General features: G+C 38.3%; 1 protein-coding gene across 3 annotated transcripts; it reads left to right on the top strand.

The window, feature by feature from the left end:
• The first annotated feature begins 66 nt into the window (after positions 1 to 66).
• On the top strand, positions 67 to 16,125 carry zdhhc18a (zinc finger DHHC-type palmitoyltransferase 18a). Of its 3 annotated transcripts, XM_058084699.1 has the most exons (10): positions 70 to 705; positions 788 to 948; positions 1,128 to 1,277; positions 3,130 to 3,267; positions 3,361 to 3,412; positions 4,222 to 4,324; positions 6,037 to 6,149; positions 6,241 to 6,346; positions 9,237 to 9,307; positions 9,838 to 9,987. In XM_058084699.1, exons 1-9 carry the CDS (start codon positions 473 to 475, stop codon positions 9,276 to 9,278), a joined length of 1,098 nt encoding a protein of 365 aa, XP_057940682.1. In that variant the 5' UTR covers positions 70 to 472; the 3' UTR covers positions 9,279 to 9,307; positions 9,838 to 9,987. The 3 variants fall into 3 exon arrangements, with proteins under 3 accessions (XP_057940680.1, XP_057940681.1, XP_057940682.1); XM_058084697.1 differs by lacking the exon at positions 9,237 to 9,307 and having other exon boundaries at positions 67 to 705; positions 9,838 to 13,217; XM_058084698.1 differs by lacking the exons at positions 9,237 to 9,307; positions 9,838 to 9,987 and adding an exon at positions 13,234 to 16,125 and having other exon boundaries at positions 68 to 705.
• Positions 16,126 to 17,988: the final 1,863 nt, after the last annotated feature.

A 17,988-nucleotide genomic window follows, 5' to 3' on the forward strand; every position in this document is an offset into this window, starting at 1 on the left:
GCTGATGTATATATAATATGGCTGCTCCAGTTGTAAAGCGAAGTCAGTTTACAAATCTGTGGTGACGTCACCAACATTTGACGTCACTGGAGGACGGGAAGCGATAAGGAACTGCCGCATTAAACTGAAAGCGACGCTGTTTTCGGCTCAACTCGGACTTTTTGTTTGATTTGTATTTTTTCCAAGTATGTATTAAATATTTTCCGGGTTGTGGTGTAGCGTCCGGATATGATAATGGACACTTTGACTGGGAAGAAGAGTCACATCATAATAGTCAACTACGAAGGAGAATATCTGTGTTGGACCGCTAGCTAGCCAATGTTAGCATCTCGGATGGGAGACATCGGGGGACGCTAACCCTGTCAGCCTCTTGCAATGACTCAAAACCCGGGTCTTTTTCTTTTGAAAGCCCCTGTGAAAATATAGCTCGTGCCTTTTAATACCTCCGAACCGTGGTGGTTCTGCTGACAGGATGAGGAACTGTGATTATCAGCAGATCGACCCTCTGGCTCTGTCGGTATCGCCCGCTTCGGCACAGAACCACACCGACAAGAAAGCGGAACGTCTGCGAAGAAAATGGGAAGTGTTCCCTGGAAAGAACCGATTTTTCTGCGACGGGCGGATCATCTTAGCCAGACAGAGCGGCGTTCTCCCTCTGACCCTGGCTCTTATCGTTATCACATGTGGCCTTTTCTTTGCTTTCGAGTAAGTGGTACTACAACGTTTATTTGTAATGTATAGATAGACACCACTGCAAAAATAACATAAACATGCTCTCTTTTTCTAGTTGCCCATTTCTGGTGGAGCATCTAACCGTCTTCATACCAGTGATTGGAGGGGTGCTTTTTGTTTTTGTGGTCCTCTCTTTGCTGAGAACCAGCTTCACAGACCCAGGTATCCTACCCAGGGCCACCCCAGAAGAAGCTGCAGACATTGAGAAGCAGATTGGTAAGAAAGATGCAGCTCAACACTCATTATGGGACAGATGGGGTAAAAGAGCTTTGCCATATGGGGTGTGTGTGTATGTGGGACTTGATTTAACCGCAGTCCAAAACCTAAGCAGATTATTCGAGCCTCACTATTGGGTTTTGGCGCATTTATGTCATCACGTTGTTTTGTCTTTGAAGATACCTCAGGATCCTCCACGTATCGCCCTCCTCCACGAACTAAGGAGATCCTCATCAACCAGCAAGTGGTCAAGCTCAAGTACTGCTTTACTTGCAAAATGTTCCGCCCTCCTCGGACCTCACACTGCAGCCTTTGTGACAACTGTGTGGGTAAGGATGTGGCGGTGAAGTTGCTATTTAGAGTACAGTGAAAACTTCCAAAGTTGAATGCCCCGAGAGTCGCACGATTTGGAGCCCAACACAAATAGTGTTTGTAGCGATTCCACCGCAGAAGGCTACCAGTGATACTAATGATAACAAGTTGTTTTTACATGTAATATAATGTCAACAGTGTTAAAAAAAGCAGGATGCCTGATGTCAGTTGCCTTTGGCAATCCACCCTGCCCTCTCATCTCTTGTACATGCACATTTATGCGTCCGTATTTATTTTATTTATTTGTATTTATTTAGCATTCATTGCATGACTCTTTAAGTTTAAGTAGGACTTATTTAATGATACCCACAGGAACTGATTAATTCAGTTATAATTGATTCAAATGAAAAATAGTGTCGTGGGATAGGCTCCAGCACCCCCGTGACCGTCGTGAGGATAAGCGGTAGAAAATGAATGAGAATAATTGGAGGTTTGCTATCATCCCAGAACAGATCGCATTTGACTATGGAGGGTCCCACTGTATTCTACTCTCAATTGTTAAGTCTTTTAGCACTATTAGCACTTTAAACACTGTTATTGTCATAAAATGGACTCTGATGCTTGGATAAACCCAGACCCTCTAACATGTGTTTTGTTTTTCTTAAATGTTTTTAGTAATGGTAATGATTTTATTTCATTTGAACATGCATCAGATTACAATTGAATGCATCCCATAATCAGTTCACAGTTCCACATGTCCAAAAGGAGTAGGAAGAAGCAAAGCTTATTAAATCCTACCCCTCCATCTGGTACTTCAATCAGTAACTGTTACATTTGTTCACTTCCTGTTTTCCATTATGGAGTTTAAGTATTTTTTTTTTAATTTTGTAATTTTTTGTCTCATACCGAAGTACGAGGTAATATGAGCATCCAATGACATAATGGGTACCATAGTAAGTGTCAATATAGTGATATGTATAGCACATCATGACTGGTTCAAGACTCTTCATCCTTGTATTTAGCAAACATCAACTGCTTGTATTGTTTCTTGAATTGGCTCATCGTTGTGCATTGTTTGAGGGTCTTACTCAATCCATTCCATAGTTTGATTCCACATACTGAAATGCTATGGCTAGCATAACGTAGTCCTAGCATAGAAGTGTTTCAAATGTACTTCTTCCCTGAGATCATATTTCTCCTCTCTTGTAGAGAAGTATTGGATGACATTTTTAGCTAATTGGTTATTTTTAGCCTTATGCATTATTTTAGCTGTTTGAAGATGAACTATATCAGCAAGTTGAAGTATTTGTGATTTTAGAAATAAGGAGTTAGTATGTTCTCTGTAGGCGGCATTATGAATTATCCTTACTGACCTTTTTTTGCAGTACATTTAGCGAGTGAAGATTGCTTTTATAGTTATTAGCCCATATTTCCACACAATAAGTAAGATATGGTAGAACCAGAGAGCAATAAAGAGTGTGGAGTGATTTCTGATTGAGAACAAATTTAGCTTTGTTCAATATTGAAATATTTCTGGCCACCTTATGTTGTATATTTGTAATATGAGGTTTCCAGCTCATATTTTCATCTATTGTGATCCTCAGAAATGTATTTACCTTCACCCTTTCAATGTCTACACCGTCTATTTGTACCAAACAGCATGATTTTAGTTTTACTTAAGTTCAAGGACAATCTATTATCATCAAAGCATCTTTTTAGTGTGACCATTTCTTCTCTGACCTTTGTAATGATTCGTCTGTACTCCCTCCAGAACAAAAAGCAGTGGTATCAGTGGTTTCAGCAGTGGTTTTTAGTCTTACTGTCATCCTACTGTATAACTACAATATATTTGTACATTTTTGTTTTCAGAGAGGTTCGACCATCACTGCCCATGGGTGGGCAACTGCGTAGGCAAGCGCAATTACCGCTTTTTCTACAGTTTCATCATCTCTCTCTCGTTCCTGACGTCCTTCATATTTGGCTGTGTCATTGCACATATTACCCTGCGTAAGTTCATTCTGCTCACTCGTTATTAGAGCCATGGAGTGGTATTAAAAAAAAAAAAACAACTCTGATGTGTGTGTGTGTCTCTATGTCCAGGTTCTCAATCGGGTCAAAGCCTCATCCAATTCATCCAGGAAAGCCCTGCCAGATATCCTTTTCATGTGCCAAGTCAAAGTATTTTGGAAATGGGTGCAATCTTTTCATGGTGTGGCAAGAAATAATACACAGTTGTGGAGGTATTTTCCCGTCTAAGCCAGCGCTTAATAGGATCAGTGTTAGCACTCTGCAACGTAATGCCTCCAGGGCAGATGGCTTTGTATTGACGTCATCAAACATACTTCCGTTCTCTTCTTAGCATCAGATGTGAAGGTTTTAAGGAATGATATGTGGAGTAATTGATCGGTAACATATGTGGAATTGATTCCTTTCAAGCAATTGAGTGCACTACCTGGCTGCAAGTGGCAGAATTCTCACTGTTGATTCAGGCTCAACTAGTTTGCGTTCTGAAGAAGAACACAATGTCAACAAAATTGATCAACTCCGGTCCATAAAACAAACTCTGCTACGGCTCAAGTCGCTTCCAGACAGACACTGGTATGGAAACAGACGTTCAGAACATTCTTCTCCTCATAGACGCTAGCACTTGTGAGCACTATGATGCTACAAAGCCACAAATACCCAACGGCATAATGTTGTGCAGACAGTTACCATGTGTCACAACATGGCTACTAGAGAATTGTTGTTGTCGTTCTGTTGTATTCTGTAGCTAGGTTTAATGTAGTTTTTCTGTCTTGCTCGCTACAAAAAAACAATATCTACCAGCAAACTGCATCCACAATAATACCCACACCTATATAATAATAAGATTTGTGCTAATTTTTAAATATTACTGCTTGCAAGTGTACCTCATTTTGTGATCTGTTGGTTTGTGTTTATTTCTTGACTGTCCTCGTGCACTGTGGTGGAGCTGGTCATTTGTTTCTTCTCCATCTGGTCTATTCTGGGACTCTCAGGCTTCCATACCTACCTTGTAGCCTCCAATCTCACTACAAACGAGGATGTAAGTAATCTGAACCCCATATACAGTGGTGTATTTCTCATTTTGGCATGTTTCAGACCACCAAACAAATTTAAATACTAGTCAATGGCAACACAACTGAACGTTTTACTATTAAGGGAGAAAAAATCCAAACCAGGGCCCTGTGTTAAAAACGTGTTATGTGTTAAAACATAACTGAGATGAATTGAGATCTATCAGTTTGGAAAAGATTATATATTTCTAAAGCTTTGGTACTCCAGCAAACCACAGTGAGAGCCATTATCCACAAATGGCGAAAATATTGAACAGTGGTGAACCTTCCCAGGAGTGATCGGCCAACCGAAATGACCCCAACAGCACAGCGACTCATCCAAGAGGTCACAAAAGACCCCACAAAATCGTCCAAAGAACTGCCTCACCAGTTAAGGTCGGCACTCATGGCAGAGTTCCAAGACAAAAAGCACATTAAGGCTTGTCTTTATTTTGTCAGAAAACATCTTGATGATCGCCAAGACATTTGGTAAAATACTCTGTGGTCTGATGAGGCAAAAGTTGAACTTTTTGGAAGGTGTGTGTACCATTACATATAGCGTAAAAGTAACACCGCATTTCAGAAAAACAACATCCCACCAACAATAAAATATGGTGGTGGTAGTGTGAAGTTTTGCTGTGACAAATGGAACCATTAATTCTGCTGTCTACCACAAAATCTAATGTCCAGCCATCTGTTCATGACCTCAAGTTGGAACCAACCTGGGTTTTACCGCTGCACAATGATCCAAAACACACCAGCAGGTCCACCTCTGAATGGCTTAATGACCTGAATCCTATTGAGATGTGTAGAAATCCTCCCCCTGAGGACTCTAAGTGGGTTTCGAATAGAGGATAAGGGACTCCTAAAGAACCAAATCATAAAAATGAGAACCAGATTATTTATTCTTAAACACAATACCTAATACAGACATCCGGGCTTATCTGCAGTCCCTGTATGCCTACAAGTAAACGCGTCTTTATTACAGCACAGCTGCAAAAAAGCACCCTTCCTTTCCCTCCCCGGCCTTTTATACACTCAAAATTGTGCAAGAGGCTGGAGTCCTGGACCAATCAGCTTTCGCCACTGCCCTTACTTGAACCGCTTCTTTTATGGTGTTTCTGCTTTCGTTTGTTCGCAGGGGCATCAAGGCGTCTGGAACATTCTGCTTTTTCTTTGTTGCAAATCAAACTGTCATATGCGTACCCGATTTCTCCACCTTAACAGTTGTCAGTTGTCACGTTAGTCCGTTTTTGTGTGTATAAGTATCTTATGTTTATATTTGTGAGACTGTGTTTGTTTTAGCTTTTCTCTTTAGCTAGCAAAATTTAGCAAATACCTTCAGATGCTTTGGCATCCATGTTGGAAAAGCCTCCAATGTGGCTGAATGACAACAATTCTGCAAAGACGAGTGGGCCAGAATTCCTCCCATTGCTAGGTTTCGCAAACACTTGTTGCTGCTAAAGGTGGCCCAACCGGTTTTTAGGTTTTGTTTTGTTTTTGTTTTTTTTGTAAAAAGGACAATCCCCTTTCCTCACCAGGCTTTGTAGGTTTGGATTTTTTCTCTGTTGTGGTGTAACTAATATCGTTACATTTGTTTGATATAAAACATTTTCCACACTACTGTCCATCGTGTCAATTTTCCTGTGTTTAGTAGAAGTGATACAATAATAAATGTCATTTTTTTATGTTCACTTCATAGATTAAGGGCTCGTGGTCAAGTAAAAGAGGTGCAGAGGAGTCCGGGAACCCGTACACCTACAACAGCATTCTTGCCAACTGCTGCGTGACCTTATGTGGACCCATGCCTCCAAGGTGGGTAAAACAACCAACTCGTAACATTTGTATGATGTTGTGTAACTCGGTGAAGAAGTACATTGACATCATAATGTCTTGTCTCCTGCAGTCTGATTGACAGGAGAGGCTTCCTGCCACCTGAGGAATCCGTCCCGGCTGCTTCTGCCTCCGAGATCGAGCTGCCTTCCTTTGCAGCCAAGAATGATGCACACATGGTAGGGTGAACCAAACTGTGGTCCCCCCCAGTTCCCCCTGTGTGTCTTTGCATTGTGTCTCCCCATGTGTGTGTGTGTGTGTGTGTGTGCTTCATTCTCTACATCTCCAGTCAGGCAGGAGTAAAAGTGAATAAAAATGGTACACCTTTGATAGATAATTAAAAACCCCACCAATGCTAGTGAATAAAACCCCTGCTTCACCTTCAGTAGAAACAATAGACGAATCAACAATTAAAACCAGTGTGAAGGTGAATTAAGTGCAATTTGAAAAAAAACAAAGTATGGAAATAGTTGAAATTTAGACAATAACAAATGTCAAAATACCCACAGGCCCCTAAATGCATCAGTTTTGAGTGTCTCGAGACTTGTCATATTTTAAATATGCCATATGTTATTTTAAAGTGTATTGCATTTCGACAGAAGTGTTTATAGTAAGTCCTACTGGGAACACGTTAAGCACACGCCTGTTTGCGACAATGTGTATGGGTCCAAGAAGCACTACTGTACACGTTATCCCCTTCTTACATTTACACTGTAACTCTGCACCAATAATACATAATAGCGTATGATATATGACATCTGACGTAACATTAAGGAGTGGGACAGGAGGACATGAACCTAAACCCTAGCATGGCTACACCCATGTTTGAACATCATGCTAGGTGAGTCTTAGTTGTTGGAAATATAGATCATTAAACTTACTGCTCCTGAGGGATAGGAGGCTCCATTTATTATTTTAAAATGTGTAGCCGAGGCTGCTTTTTTCTCTACTTTTTTTTTTTTTTTACAACTCTCTCTTCCGTGAATTGCTGGGTGTGTACACGGAGTGGGTCATTGAGGTCATGTCTGGGAGGAAGGAGGTTTTTCATCATTTTACTGTCATAAAATCGTGAAAAACGTTATTTAGTATAATTAATAATCATTCCTTATGCTTAGATGATGGAGTGAAGCCAAGAAAAGACTTTATTTCCTAGTAACCAGTACAAACATTTGCACAATTTTCTTCTAATATCTTGCAACTGGATTTTTCCATTGGTTTCTATGCAAAATGCGAAAAAATAAATGCCTTTTGTTTTTTGTTTTCTTTTGCTTGGTTGCTTGGAAGTCACATGTCTGGCGTGACTTGGCTCAGAGGACTCTCAGAGAGAGAGTCCAAATTCACCAGGGCAGATTGTGTGTTTGATGTCTCAGTTGTTCAGCTGGTCAGACCGCTACAAACACACCACGTCTGGCAACAGTCACATTTCTTTTATTTGCTAATTGACACATTGTTTGGCTCTTTAGGGAGTCAACATGTCGTTTGGCCTACCTCCTTGCTAATGCGTTGCATAGATTGCAGTACATACAAATACATCTGCACTTTTATTGCTCATTTGCTGCTCTGTTGTGCATTATATTTTGTGTGTTGTGTGCCTTTTGACTTCAAACACAGGTGCAAGTGTTTTATTATGTAAATAAACATTATTTTTCTATTTTGGCAACTGGGTCTGTGATGTAAGTTTTATTTTTATTCTTGTATTCCTTGTGTACCTGATGCACTAAATTGGGGGTGGCCAAACTTTTGCCACTTAGGGCCACATACAGAAAATGTGAATCAAAAAAACAAACAGCCTGCATCTCAATTTGGCGTTATCGGTAACAAAGTGTAGTATGAACCTTTTCTCTTGTAATATTGTGACTTTATTCCCATAATAATTTAACTTTCTTATTCCGATATACCATGTATGCTAGGGTCATTGGCCACTCCAAATTGTCCATTGGTATGAATGTGAGTGGGAATGGTACAAATTATTAAGTTAGTCACACATTATCCTGTACTGTAGCGTTTTTGTATCCTTGTTAGAATATATTTCCCATTTTCATAGAATTTCCCATTTTCAGAATATATTTTATATTTCAACATCCCGTTTTCCTCCTTAGCGCGCAGGCTATACTGCTAGGAGACACGAGTTCGATTCCACCCTCGGCCAACTCTGTGTGGAGTTTGCATGTTCTCCCCGCTCATGCATGGGTTTTCTCCAGGTACTCCGGTTTCCTCCCACATTCCAAAAACATGCTAGGTTAATTGGCGACTCCAAATTGTCCATTGGGATGAATGTGAGTGTGAATGGTACAAATTATTAAGTTAGTCACACATTATGCTGTACTGTAGCGTTTTTGTATCCTTGTTAGAATATATTTCACAGTATATGTACAGTCATGTACAGTATGTCGATGTATTTTCCTGTTTTCCTCCTTAGCGCGCAGGCTATACAGCTAGGACACCCGAGGTCGATTCCGCCCTCGGCCACCTCTGTGTGGAGTTTACATGTTCTCCGTGTACATGCGTGGGTTTTCTCCGGGTATTCCGGTTTCCTCCCACATTCCAAAAACATGCTAGGTTAATTGCCGACTCCAAATTGTCCATAGGTATGAAAGTGAGTGTGAATGGTTGTTTGTCTATATGTGCCCTGTGATTGGCTGGCGACCAGTCCAGGGTGGACTCCGACTCTCGGCCACAGACAGCTGGGATAGGCTCCAGTATAACCGTGACTCTAATGAGGATAAGCAGTATAGAAAATGAATTTTCAATTTTCGCTGTTATTTTTTTGTTTTCATGTGTAGTTGTATTTTTATAAAGTGGTGAGGGCCCTCGGGTCACACTTTGGACACACCCCTATAACTAATAGTGTAGAGCGCGTATGGAAAAGAAGGCCCCAGAAGATGGAGGCTGTTATAGATGCAATATATTTTTCCATATACAGTATTATATCTAAAACCATACATCACGCCCACTGTCATTGAATGTACCCTGTGTGTTTGTGTGTGTGTGTATACAGTATATACCATATATAACAGTACTGTACCTTTTAATGCTCAGTGTTGTGCTGTATCCATTCCACCCCGCCAGGAGGAGAACTGTCAGGATTTTTCTTTATCCTGCACAGCCTGAAAAAAGCACGGCTGCATGCAAACCGGATGGTAAGAGGTGGAGTGGGAAGCCTATCACAACTTCTCCACAACATCTTGTTTCTTCCATGATGTGTGCTTCAGTCTTTGGAGCACCTTGTGTTTTTTGTTTTGTGCAAATCGAGGGGACTTTTGGGTCTGATCTTGTGATGGCGTTTGTCTTGGATGTCTGAACGTGTGAGTGTGCATGCTTCAGTACCATTTGAAACGGGTTCCCGTTTCACTCCTTGATATCATCAGTATTGGATAAAACATCTTTCATGTTTACTGTGCATGCACGGTAATGCAAGTCGACATACACAATTCCTTCAGAGCCAGTTTTGGGAGGATTCACATTCATCTTCACCTTCTTCCGTATGGTTGCCTTCTGTGTGCACTGTCAGCATTGAACCTTTTTCTGTGCGTTTCGATTGACTGTTTTAATACCAATCCTTTTATGAGTGTGCTCACCTCCTTCATAATAATTCTGTTGCTTTACAAACTAACCTTTTTTTCTGTAACAGCTTTCCCCGCTTCTAACTCTTCTCCTTTTCTTTACACAGTGCACACAGAGCACCAAGGATGTACTCGAGAGGATGCTCCACTCCTCTGATTTTCACGGCCTCTGCCTTCCCGGCACCCCCAAAACTACCCCACTGGGTCTGGAGGTTTCCAACTCTGCAGCAGCCGCCCCTGAGTCGTCACTCACGTTGGGTTGCTCACGAAAGCCCCCGGTTGAACCTTGCTCTCTGTTGACCGGGAGCGCTGTGAGCGAGTCGATGCACTCGATCAACCCGGCGTTCCGTTTAGCGTCACCTTCGCCCTCACTCGGTCGCGCACCGTTGATTGTCGGCGGGACGCCTGACGTCGGGTTTATCCCACTACCGTGAGGGTACCCGTTTTACTTTAGAGGACAAATAGGAGCTCCTTCTGGGTTTGGTACTTCTCTATAGAGTTTAGTAAAAGCACAATATTCATTTACATCTTTTTTTACAGAACCACAAGCCATAGAGTCAGGTCAGCTGCCGTCTTTCATTTCCTGCTCACATTTTATGCAAACAGGTCCTCAAATCTGTGAACAAATCAGCTGGACAGCCATCATTGACTTGGAGTGAAGTGGCAGGTCCCATCAGTGGTTCCCAACCTTTTCAATATCTGTGTACGAGCCTTTAGCTCTACTTAACACAGTGGTTGGGAACCACTGTTTTTAGTTGGATGACTAGACGTATAGCATTGAAGGTCAAAGTGCAGCTAGTTTTGGTGGAGTTGTGAAATCTGTAAATATTTGTGTGTTTTTGTCATCTGTACTGCATGTTATGCATCATGGCACCATTGTCCAAAACAAGTGTATTTACTTGATAGCTTAGCTGACTGCGTCCTTGTAGGATACGATAGTAGGAGGAGGTTCAAACCAGGTCAGAGTGAGCCATATGTGGATTTGTTCCATCGTAGAGTCCCCCGTTTGTCATATTTCCTTTATGTGACCTGACAAAAATGTGTTCACACTTTATAACTTCCAACTTTATTCAAGGCTTCAGCATGGCTCACAGCTAACACAGTATTATTACCGTATGTCGCCAACAATATCAATAGCGAAGATAAAAATCATCTATCATACATTCCAAAAAATATTTACAAAAATGCACATTTAATTATCTTTTCACCTTATCGTTGTATGTCTTTTCGTGAAGGAAATAATCTAGGAAGCATGTCAAGGGAACATTTCAAAGTCTGTTTTATCATCACGTGTGATAATCGATAAATTGGTGAAAAAAAACATCTACGATACATTGCGATAGTTGTGTAAATTATGACCTGACCACTTTATTCCTTTATGTCTTTAATGCATGTTGTGTTGAAAGGCTGGCAAGGTGGTTTGGAGATAAACATAATATAAAAAGGTGAACAACAGTGGAACCTTGGTTAGCATCGTTCATTTGTTCTGGAAATTAATGACCAAAATGGACGTTAACCGAATCAATTTTAAGAAATAATGTAAATCCAATGAATCTGTTCCAAAATGGCAACAATGTTAACACAAAACATGTTTTTATAGTTTTACAATAACGTTTAGATGCACAAAATAATTTACGATGCACAGTAGGTAGGTAGGTAAATACTACCTATGGGGAAATTTGCATGTTCCAGCATACTTCATAGAAGTAGAATATATATATATCTATAAAAAAGCACAGTAAACAGACTTTAAGGTGCAGTAAGTACTTAAATACGCAACAGAATTGAAAAACAATGCATATAAATACTACAATTGAATATTTGAAAAAAAAATTGAGAATAAACTCGTAAATCTTCAAGAAAAAAAGTCATACATTTATGAGAAAAAAGGAATACATTTCCGATTTATTCTCAAATTCTTAGATAATTTTTTTCAATGTGGTCCTATTTCATATCTACCTATGGAGAAATTTGCATGTTCCAGCATACTTCATAGAAGTAGAATATATATATATCTATAAAAAAGCACAGTAAACAGACTTTAAGGTGCAGTAAGTACTTAAATACACAACAGAATTGAAAAAAATGCATATAAATACAATGGAATATTTGAAAAAAATTAAGAATAAACTCGTAAATCTTTAAGAAAAAAAGTCATACATTTATGAGAAAAAGGGAATACATTTACGATTTATTCTGAAAATTTAGATAATTTTTTTCAATGTTGTCCTATTTCAAATAGTTTTCTGCACGTAAATCTATAAAAAATGTTTTGTGTTAACATTTTTCGAATTAAGTTTGTAACATTATGACTTTCTGCTTTTATTTATAACGTGGCAGCAAAACAGTTGCGCGCAACTAGATTAGCATGTCAGGTCCTTCTCACTTCCACATGCCCAAGGCCGAAGGTCACATAAGTCCCCCCTTTTTGTTTCAGGCTATGACATAATTTTTTTTTTATGACATCAAAGTTTTTTTCTCGTAAATGTGCAATTTATTGTCATAGTTTATAGATGTTTTAAATTCATCCACATTTTTTTCCCTGTTTATTTTTTCAATATGACCCTAATAATCCGTCATAGTATCCACTTTATTATCCACTTTATTCATATTTTTTTGCCATTTAGAATAGTTTTATGAATGTGGAACTATAATTATAAAAGTATAAAACGTGAGAGTCACCTTCTGATGACATCATATACAAAAGATTTTATTCAGCTACGACAAAAGGAAGGACCTAGTTGTACTCATGCAGAGTATTAATAACTCCAGAGTGTAACCACTAACCGAGGTTCCATTGCATCTCATGTGACATCAAACTTTGATGATATCGCTATTTGATGTAGTTGAGCTATCACCATAATATATCACATATCATATTTATCGCACTGTACTCTAATAATAGTAGGATGTGGATTAGAATGTTTGCCATGCTGTTGCATTACATTTTTATTTATGTAAAAGTCCTAATTCAAACTCGTGTCAGGGCTGGAGGGCCTCGGAAAGTGACGTTTATTGCCGAGTCGCTTTCCTTTTGGGGCGGAAGGTTTTCACAGCCCCTGTTTTCTTTGCCTCAGGGCGCCATGACAGCTTGAAGGTAAAATAGTTTCACAGTTATGTTGTAGGAATGTGCGGCATCATCACCTGTCATTCTATATTGTCTTTTTCCTGTTTTGCTGGTTGAAAAGTGACCCGGTGAGCCCTTAATTATTTGCCACTAGGGGGCAGGCTGGGAATTTGCAGTGTAGTTTAGAAGGCAGCTCTTCAGTTGCACAAGTAGATCCAAAAGGCCTTTTTGGTGTTGTGTTCTTTTGTAAGTGGGCATTAATGCGGCACGTAGATTTTGACTCTGCGTTGTGTAGACAAATACGAGCGGCGCTTGTATGAACAAAACATGTTTGTATTCGTAGGATGTCACAGTGGAGCTGTAACATTTTTTTTTTCAATAAACGGATCACTTTGCTGACCTTTATTGCTCATTTTGTACCTTTGGCTTCCCTTAGATCCCGTGCTCCCCAATTGATAGTTGGATTCAAACAGCCTTGACAACTCCAAACTGGAAAACAATGAGAAGGCTCATGTTGAGCGCATGTGTTCAGACTGCGTGTGAAGTGTGATCTCACAATGTGGACGGCAGGCGCTCCGAAGCCACACTGGAAGACAGGTGAGGAATGTGTATGTGTGTGCCGCTCACTGTGGTGTCACCATAGAAAAACATGGTGAATACAATAGCAGCAGAGTGTTGCAAATGGGCTTTGTTTTGGCACTCTTTATGGCCCTGTGTTTATTCTGTGCTCCGTTAGACATTTAAGAGACAGCTGAGTGTGTAATTACGGGAGGAAGTTTGTCTGGAGGCAGAGGAGCATGATGAGCCGTATGTTTACATTCATGTCAGGATCATCAGGGACTCGAAAAGGTAGTATCCAATTAAGCAATCATGCTTTTAAATTGTCTGTAGGTGTCAACGTGACGCTCAATGGTTGTTTGTGTCATTCAAAGTCAGCTGGGATAGGCTCCAGCTCACCGGTGAAATGTAAACTCAACCCAAAAAAGAAACCTTGAAATCAGAATGCATTGCTATGGAGACAAAGAGGAACTTTTGCTAGATAGCACAATACTTTTGCAAGATCTGGCAATACTTATTACAATACAAAATGTTTACATTAAGAGCCCTTTTTTCCATGTTCAGAGCAGATGTTTGCATGGAAACTTCAAATTAAGAGCAGCACATTTGTTGAATTTCTGATACGACTGTTGTTGTTTGCTGTAGTTCATCCATTTTCTATGCCGCTTATTCTCACTCAGGTCAAATGTATGCTGGATACAAATAGCAAATACAAATAGACGGTGTAGACATTGAAAGGGTGAAGGAAAATACATTTCTCGGAATCACAATAGATGAAAATATGAGCTGGAAACCTCATATTACAAATATACAACATAAGGTGGCCAGAAATATTTCAATATTGAACAAAGCTAAATTTGTTCTCAATCAGAAATCACTCCACACTCTTTATTGCTCTCTGGTTCTACCATATCTTACTTATTGTGTGGAAATACGGGCTAATAACTATAAAAGCAATCTTCACTCGCTAAATGTACTGCAAAAAAGGTCAGTAAGGATAATTCATAATGCCGCCTACAGAGAACATACTAACTTCTTATTTCTAAAATCACTAATACTTCAACTTGCTGATATAGTTCATCTTCAAACAGCTAAAAATAATGCATAAGGCTAAAAATAATCAATTAGCTAAAAATGTCATCCAATACTTCTCTACAAGAGAGGAGAAATATGATCTCAGGGAAGAAGTACATTTGAAACACTTCTATGCTAGGACTACGTTAAAAAGCCATAGCATTTCAGTATGTGGAATCAAACTATGGAATGGATTGAGTAAGACCCTCAAACAAACCCTAACCCTAACCCTAATCCTAATAACAAAAAAAAAACAAAAATAAAAAAATACAAAATACAAAATTGAAAAAAAAAACTTAAACTATATTATGAAAGCAGGAAGTGAACAAATGTAACAGTTACTGATTGTGAAAGTACCAGATGGAGGGGTAGGATTTAATAACTTTGCTTCTTCCTACTCCTTTTGGACATGTGGAACTGTGAACTGATTATGGGATGCACTCAATTGTAATCTGATGCATGCTCAAATGAAATAAAACCATTACCATTACCATACTATGCATTTAGCTTGGAGGGGGAGCCTGAGTAGCGTACGGTGGCGCCTCCACGCAGCAGCATAACCAAGGCAACAGGCATTTGAATTACTCGTGTTTATTCGCCAGTCGTGGGTGGTCTAGGAAAGTAACCCCCACAAATAACAGGCATCTACTGTATACTATTTTGTAGCATAAGTAGTAGTGTAACATCCCTTGCAGTCATACACCACTACATACACACAAAACCACTGCAGTAAACCTATTGTGAAATGAATAAGTATCAGTCTCAATGAAAACTAAGTAGATTTTGTTGTGTTGTGTTTGATGAGTGTGCAGCTGTAACCAATGTTTTGAGTTGTGTTTTGTCTGCTATGGCACAGTACCCACATGTCCCTTAAAAGTGTGGAACAAAAGCAGCACAGCTCAGCATTTATCCATCCACCAGAATAAAATGTCTTTGGTGTATTTGATTTTAACTCCAGTGCACCCTCTTATTGCAAAAGCTGGTCTGGCTGACTGGGTGGCCTTTTCTGTCTCAGCTACTCCAGTTAAGACTAAAGAGTATGTTGCACTACAGCATGTGAATCATCACCAGTGGCCACACAAAACCACGGTTGACAAATAACAAGTGGGCACCCGAAGGCCACCGTCTACTCACGTCACCACGTTAAATCACAACATTGCCCGTTCTCAACTTTCAATTTTCTTGCAAACATTTGGTATTGTTCCTGGCAAACAGCGAAGGGCCCTGCTTCGGTCCTGATTCAGTCCTGCTTCAGAATACAACACAGCTGCTGCTGCTGCTGAGCTTGTGACATTTTGGCATTTAGCCGCTGCAAGAAACAGCGCCAAAGTCTGTCCATCTGTTTCAAGTTTGGTTGTGATGTACTGGTTGGCTTACTGTGGAGGCTTTTGAACTTCAACGGTCCTAACTGTGATGTTCAATTTGAAAGAAATCTTGAAGTAACGCGACAGTAAATCTATATTATGCACTACATGTGCAAAATTGTTCTGCTATTAGAGCATGTAACGCCAGCCCAGGATGGAAGGACCTTGTGCAGGTGCATTCATTACTCAATAATGTCTCTTAATAATGACATTTTAGGAAATGCAAAGACTGGCTCTAGAGCCCAGCTAAACACTCAACAAAATGAAATAAGCAAAAAAATATATTTTCTCCCTTTTTGGGTGAGAGCTGATATTTTGCTGAAACTTACCTATGTTCTACTGCTAATTACTAGGACTGTCAAAGTTAACGCGTTAATGAGGATGTTTTAAATAATGTCAAAAAGTTCCTAAATGTATATCAATTATATATCAAATTATATATTAAAATTATTATATATAATTATTATAACAATTCGTTATTATAATAATTATAATTATAATTATAATATAATTATAAAAATATAATTATAATATATTATATATCAAATTATATATTAATTATATTAAAATTATTATATCTAATTATTATAACAATTCGTTATTATAATAATTATTATTATAATAATTATTGTTATTATATTATTAATATATTATTATAATTAATTATAATAGTAATTATTATAATTATAACAATTACTATTATAATAACGAATTGTTATAATAATATAATAATTTTAATATAATTATAATATATCAAATTATATATTAATTATATTAAAATTATTATATATAATTATTATAACAATTCGTTATTATAATTATTATTATTATAATAATACTTGTTATTATATTATTAATATATTATTATAATTATTATAATAATAATAATTATAATTATAAAAATTATTATTATAATAACGAATTGTTATAATAATTATATATAATAATTGTAATATAATTAATATATAATTTTATATATAATTGATATAAATTTAGGAACTTTTTGACATTGATTAAAACATCCTCATTGACACGTTAACTTTGACAGTCCTAGTAATTAGCAGTAGAACATAGGTAAATTTCAGCAAAATATCAGCTCTCACCCAAAAAGGGAGAAAATATTTTTTATAATAATAATAATGAATAATATATTATTATTATTATTAATAATATATATATTATATTATATATATTATATATTATATATGTATATGTATATATATAATATCTAATATATATATACACACACACACACACACACACATATATACACACACACACACATATATATATATATTAAAATTAGCACATCATGACTGGTTCAAGACTCTTCATCCTTGTATTTAGCAAACATCAACTGCTTGTATTGTTTCTTGAATTGGCTCATCGTTGTGCATTGTTTGAGGGTCTTACTCAATCCATTCCATAGTTTGATTCCACATACTGAAATGCTATGGCTAGCATAACGTAGTCCTAGCATACCTTTTTTTGCAGTACATTTAGCGAGTGAAGATTATCCAGTAGTTCTTAATGACAGTATTTCCTGCCAGAAATGTTGTTGTGTTTTTTGTGCGTTTTTCCCTTCCCCCCAAAAAGGTGTTTATTAAAAATCTGAAAATGTGCAAATATCAGTGGTGCACAGTTGCGATCAGAAGCATTGACCCACATTTATTATTTTTTTATTCTAATCGGATTTCAGCTTTTATGTGTTGCCATGTCAGTATAATATGCAGTCAGAATCAGTCACTTAAAAGTGTGCAGGTATATTCTCTATTCAGTAAGACCTGGCCTGCTGCCATGGGTGCATTCATTCATTCATTCGTGTGTCTCTTAGAACAAAAAAAAAGTGACTCACACTCACTTTGCGTTACTTCACGGTGCTTGATGTCAAAAGTGTCACGTAAATCTTGAGTGTGCCGTAGCCTGAGGCTGCAGGTAGTTCACCCTGAGTGGAAGGAATCCTTTTTTTGTGTTTCCGCCACTGATACATGAAACTGGGGAATCCAGTGGTTAGCTTGCACATGGTGGATAAAGTTTTCCAATGTAGAATAGCGGCATAATTCTGTGAGTTTTGGCTCAAGTTAAAATCGATTTTTTTTAAAGAGGGAGCTTAAATGATGTGAAATGTTTCAAAACATAAAACATGAACCGATTGACAACTGGATTGAATGTTACAGTAAAAAAATGAGATAACA

Source organism: Doryrhamphus excisus, chromosome 10 (genome assembly GCF_030265055.1).
Source record: "Doryrhamphus excisus isolate RoL2022-K1 chromosome 10, RoL_Dexc_1.0, whole genome shotgun sequence".
NCBI lineage: Eukaryota > Metazoa > Chordata > Actinopteri > Syngnathiformes > Syngnathidae > Doryrhamphus > Doryrhamphus excisus.